We start from the raw sequence: 6,000 nt of genomic DNA, 5'->3' as shown, positions 1-6,000 counted from the left end.
GTCAACCAATCTGGTATCCAATGACGATGTCCCAGATGAAAACCATTTTAAAAAGGGGGAAAAAAAGGGTTGGGGAGGTCTAGTGATATGGATATCAGGCACCCATTACAACACACTCTCCAGATGCGATATGAAATTTAAAAACATAAGACCTATCATTCCTGCCTTATAACCAGAAACCAAACACCACTCGAGACCAGAAGAGTCCCGGCACGCTAAGAAAATGATGCACATTTACAACTGCAGCTCCACCATGTACATTTATCGGAAAGGAGCTCCCTGAATTGAATGGCCTCTTGAAGGGCACAGGCACTGTTTCTCTTCTTTTTAAAGTTACTTATAATAAACTTGCTCCTTCCTTACAGGAAGAATCCTTTGTTTCTCAGTGTACAAGGGGCACAGGCTCTTCTCCATTCAAGCCCTTCTCTTGGCTCCGGGGCATGAGTGCAGCCAGGAAAGGGAATGGTTTTTACAATTAACTGTACACCTCTAAGGCGCATTTCTCCACTGCACTGGAGAAACTTGAGAAGCACAGATAGGCTGGAGAATCTGCAGGAAATGAGAGCACAGTGGTCAAGCAGACCCCGGAAAGAGAACGTTTTCTCTGCAGAATCCATCCAGAGAGACCTCAGTGGTCTCTGACCTGCAGGTCAAAGCATTGGGCTGGCTGAACTCTTATTTCCTAACTGACTCTTTGGGGAAGGTTAGCTGGTTTCTGATCCTACCTTCTAGGCACGGACAAGCTCCAAAATCATGTAGAAGGCTTTAACCTTTCTCAGCGTCAAGGTGAAATGTCAAAGTGGTGGTGCCTTAGGCCAAAAGCATCACTTACTAAGTGTCCATGAATTTTCAAACTCTAAAATATTTCTTGACACAGCTACATAGCATGAAGAGAGAGATCAAGGAAGGATCCTATCCTTCTCAGAGGTTTTGTGTTTCTGCATGGGACTGTGCCTTTCTTCCTAAAAAAGCCTGATCATATAACAACGCAGGTTTCTTTTCTTTGGATGCTCTTCACACACCATTCACACTTAGGTCTCATCCCCCCTCCCCCTTTTTGGTAACCAAACAACAACAAGCATTGTCATTTGTACATAATTATACTGTCAGTTTTAAAAAACACTTCTGTATTAGCATCTCACCCTGGGCTTTGCATTCCCAGTGATTTCAATCTCCGCTAATTTCCTTGTTAACCACATACAGTGTCATGCCACCTTAAAATTTAAAAGTCATTTACTTATTTTAACGTAACAGATGTGCGATCTTCTGGGATTCTGAACCTCCCTTCTCCAAATGCGGCCTCACTGTTTTGCATAATCACCAGGAATGATTAGCCAACATTCAATCTGAGCTAAGAGCAATGACAAACAAATGCCTGCCCACCACTGTATCAAGTGTGTGAATTGTACACACAAACACACATGAGCTCCTTTCCTCCACTTCGGCCTTGTAGGTATAAATCCCCAGACTGAGACACATCATTTAGTTTCAGCCGGTAAGACTAAATGATACTAAATGTAGAGAATGTGTGTTCTCCCGGTTTTCCTTCAAGATATGTGCATTATTTAAAAATGAAACCTTCCTACCCGTAACAGGGACTGGGATTCATCCTTGGACTTGTTTTCTCCCGATGCAGGATACTGCTGGGTGAGGGGCCCGGACTTCTCTCCACCAGCTGGCACCCCCTGCAGGAATCCCTTGGTCTCCACAGCCAGGCCGTATATAGGTCGTGCCAGATGGGCAGCTTCGACATTGGGGCTATCCCTTAGAGTCTTGGTCTGCTCTTGGGTGCCGGACACAGGCGTCAGAAGCCCCAGGCTTGCCTGAGTATATGACGGACTGCCTCGCAGGATGTCTGCCCCTCTCCAAGTCATGTTTCGAAGGTCATCGCTTGAACTCTCGGTCCAAACTTTCTCCTTCAGCCCGTCCTTGTCTTCCACCTTCTCCCTCTTCACCACACTCTCAGAAACTGGCTCTCCCATTTTAGAGTCTGGATTGAGCAGACTGTAGACCTTGAGGTCAATTTTGGGCTCCTCCTTAATGGCGGATACAGCATGACCGTCCTCTTCGCCGTTGGCTGTAGTGATGTCCTGTTCCTGGCAATGAACAGTGTTGAAGTGCTCCAGTAGTGACTGAGTATCAGCAGCTGTAAAACTGCACTGACGGCATTTGTAGCAGCTGTGTGCTCTCCTGGAGAAGAAAATAGTCTTTAGAAATCTAGCATTCGGAAGGGCTTTGAAGAAAAACAGTCTTTAAGCACCTGAATTCTATCTCATGTTATGTAATAAGCAGAGCAAAATTCACCAGTCCCAACACCCAGAAATTGGAATGTAATTGACTGGTATTTTTGTCTTTGTTTTTTTTTTTTACTTTTATTTACTTTAATTTTTTAAATGTTTTATTTATTTTTGAGAGAGAGAGAGAGAGAGAGAGAGAGAGAGAGAGAGAGCGCGCGCAGGTGGGGGAAGGGTAGAGAGAGAGGGAGCCAGGGGATCCAAAGCCGGCTCCATGTTGACAGCAGTGAGCCTGATGGGGCTCAAACTCAGGAACCTCGAGATCATGACCTGAGCTAAAGTCAGACGCTCAACCAACTGAGCCACCAAGCCACCCCTGTCTTTTGTTGTTGTTGTTGTTGTTTAGTTTAGTATTTATTTATTTTGAGAAAGAGAGAAAAAGGGAGAGCGCCTAGCCCAACAGGGTTCCATCTCACAAACCATGAGATGACTGGAACAGAAATCAAGAGTCAGCCACTTGGGGAGCCTAGGTGGCCCAGTTAGTCAAGCATACAACTTCAGCTCAGGTGATGGGCATAGGTCATGATCTCACGGTTCATGGGTTCGAGCCCCACATCAGGCTCTGTGCTGACAACTTGGAGCCTGGAGCCTGTTTCAGATTCTATGTCTCTCTCTCTCTCTCTCTCTCTCTCTCTCTCTCTCTCAGCCCCTCCTGTGTGCTCTGTCTAAAAATAAATAAACATTAAAAAAAAAAAGTAGGACGCTTAACCAACTGAGCCACTTAGGTGCCCCTCACTGGCTTTTTTGATTCTGTATAAAGAATGTGACATTCCCTTTTGTTATGTTAACAATTATAGGTATACACACAGGTACACACTGATGTGTACACGCTCTAGCCAATTCACATTGAAAACTGGTTGGTTTGTTTTATTATTGAAGGACTTGCTTTGTCATTTTACTGTAGTTGGATAATTATCAATTCTACATTTTTAACAGATACTTATATATTTTTACACTGATTTCATCAATGGACTTTTCACTTTCTATTTATTTAAACTAAACTGATGTGTTTTCATATAAGTACATCTATATATGCATCTCTAGTGTTAAGTGCTTTATACAGCTTTTATCTGTATTACATTCTACCTGATTACAATGTTCTTTTCTTTCATAAAATTTAAATCAATTTAGACAATGAAATATGGATGACTGAGCTACATAATCTACTAAATAAGATGTGTTAGAAGCTCTAGATTTTTTAAAACAAATTCTACGTATCTGTAAGGACTTAGGAACGTTCAACACATTGAGTGTCTTCTAGATGCCATGCAGCATGATAGATGCTGTATGGGTATATTCATTAAAGGAGAATGTGTAAATGTGTGTTTGTGTGTGTGTGTTTTCTTTCTAAAGGGCATAAAACAAAAGAACTTATTGTTGAATTTCATAGCATCCTCTGCAACTAAAGATGGAACACTGTCATATTAAGACAACTGTTTGATTAACAAAGAACAGAGGCCCTGTACCCAAAAAGGCATACTGGAAAGGTACACAAATGACTTGGATAAGGCACACTTTTTTAACTATAAAAACTTTGTGTGGCTCTTTAAACCCCATGAGAGACACTTGCTACTTCACTGATGTATTGACAACTTAAACTAACAAAGTAAGTTTTGAGAGCTATTACTTAAAGCTACTGAAAAACATGTACTTGTCTATAGACCTATAGATAATCATCACAAAGTACTTTGCCAGGCACTGGGTACACACTGGTGTATAGAAGACACATAGTCTTTGTTTACTTGGTGTTTAGAGTCTAGCCAGGAAGGATGGTCTTCCCCTTAGACTATAAATACATACAAAGAATAATATGTTCTAAGAATGAAAATGATAGGATGGTAATGGGATTGATGGGCTGCATAGGGTAGTCTGGAAGAGAAAACCAAAGGATGAAAAGGAGCTATTCTTTTTGCAGGAAGAGGAAGGACAGAAGCACATCCTAGCAAGTACAAAATACTGAACTGAGGCCACTGCTGCTTTAGAGGAATAAGTAACAGAAAGTATGTCACTCAACAAGCTGGATGGGTCATCTAGAGATCTGAAGACCATGGTAAGGAGGCAGATATCTTCAGAGGCTAAAGGAAGCAATTGCAAGGTTATAAGCACAGAAGCAGCATGGTTAAATGTATGTTTAAGTCACTTTGGGACCTTAACAGTTTCTCATTCCCTTATGAGACCTGTCTGATGGATGAAAATCCAAAAGAATGTTCATATTTTATGGAAGCAAAATTCAGAGGTATTATAACATGTAACAAAATGTCACCCAGTATTTGTTGAGAGTACTTAATGCAATACAAAATGATCTTCTTATTGAAAACTTACATTTGTTGAATAAATATGGATATTTAATTTCCAATTTTTACAGATTGTTTTCTATCTTTTCTACTATTTTTATTCATTGTTTAAGTAGTAAAACTAAAATAAAAGGAACTACAACAAAGGGAAATAATTCAATGATGAGTTGACCATTAAAAATACAATATTAAAATTAATTTTCTCAAGTGAAAGAAGCCTAACCCTTAAGGAGAAGATGTCTGTGACCAGGAGGAAGAATCTTGCCCCTGAGGTCAAGGCCAGAAAAACCCCATAGCAGGATTAAGATCACAAAGGACAAAAGACAAGACTCAAAATCTAGGACTGGGAACCTATGGAAAGTTTAAGTAAAGAACTTTCCTACCAAAACTATATTCAAGTATGTCCAATACTTGATAAAATTCAGATAAACTTGATAAAATTTTACCAAAAAATTGTTACGTTTACCAGGCTCAATCATACAAAGAAAAATGGATGTATCAGAATGGTTAAAGGTCAAAACATACCCAGGAAATACTCTACTGAAGATATACCACATAATCTACTAAGTCACGAAAAACAAACTTCAGGACGCACGTTCGCAAGCTCTGATCAACCTTCATTTGTAGACAGTTCTAATGAGTTCACCACTCGTTACATCAGTAAGTTTATGGTTTCCTTCATGTGGTGGGGTCTCTGCTTGAAACCTGTGAAGGGATCCCTTCCTAAAAATTAAGACTATAAATTGCCACAGCTACGTCTACCAAACCTGGTGTTTTATACAAAACAAAGTACAAAAAGTATTAAAAAAATTCCAAAGTAAAAAAATTCTAAAGAACTATGGTAATGTTATTTCAAGAAATAAAGACAATTAATTCTAGAGCAACAGGAAGGAGAAAGTACCAACACACAATAGAAGAAATACAACTTCCTAGAGCACCATGCAACAAAATACTTTAAAATATTTTAAAACAAAATATTTATTGGAGAAGCAATTAGTCCACGTAAGAGTATACAGACTCTAGAATCTGAATGCATGAGTTTCAATCTTGGCTCTGTATTTTACTCTATGTGTAACTTTAGATAATTTACTAAATTTGCCCCGATGTCTTCATTTGCGAAATGAAAATAATAGTGGCTTTTCATATGGTTCTCAGGAATATTAAGTAAATAACACCCATAGTAGGTAAGTAAATAAGAGTTAACCAGTATAAGTCCTAAAATTAAATAAAGCCCCTCTCTTCTGTGTGAATCTGCATTCTTTACTTTTGTGCAAAGGAGTTTAAACTTACAAACTAGCATTTTGGTATCATCCTTTTCCACTCCCCTATATACCTTAACCGTGACAAACATCATTCTTAAAACCAAGCTAATTTCCTAGAGGAGCCTTTGCTTTAAGACACTGACAGGTGGA

At 39.6% G+C, this 6,000-nt stretch overlaps 1 protein-coding gene across 3 annotated transcripts in view; it reads right to left on the bottom strand.

Annotated features, from left to right (window-relative positions):
- TRPS1 (transcriptional repressor GATA binding 1) overlaps positions 1 to 6,000 on the bottom strand; it is a 258,443-nt gene that overhangs the window by 175,563 nt on the left and 76,880 nt on the right. For all 3 annotated transcript variants that reach the window (XM_030303784.2, XM_030303780.1, XM_030303782.1), the window contains one exon: positions 1,587 to 2,190. In XM_030303784.2, the coding sequence (XP_030159644.1) occupies positions 1,587 to 2,190 (604 nt within the window). The remainder of the gene's footprint in view (positions 1 to 1,586; positions 2,191 to 6,000) is intronic.

This window comes from Lynx canadensis, chromosome F2 (assembly GCF_007474595.2).
Source record: "Lynx canadensis isolate LIC74 chromosome F2, mLynCan4.pri.v2, whole genome shotgun sequence".
In the NCBI taxonomy this organism is placed as follows: Eukaryota; Metazoa; Chordata; class Mammalia; order Carnivora; family Felidae; genus Lynx; species Lynx canadensis.
Note: the sequence above shows the minus strand (reverse complement) of the source record. Positions and strands in the feature narration are given on the sequence as shown.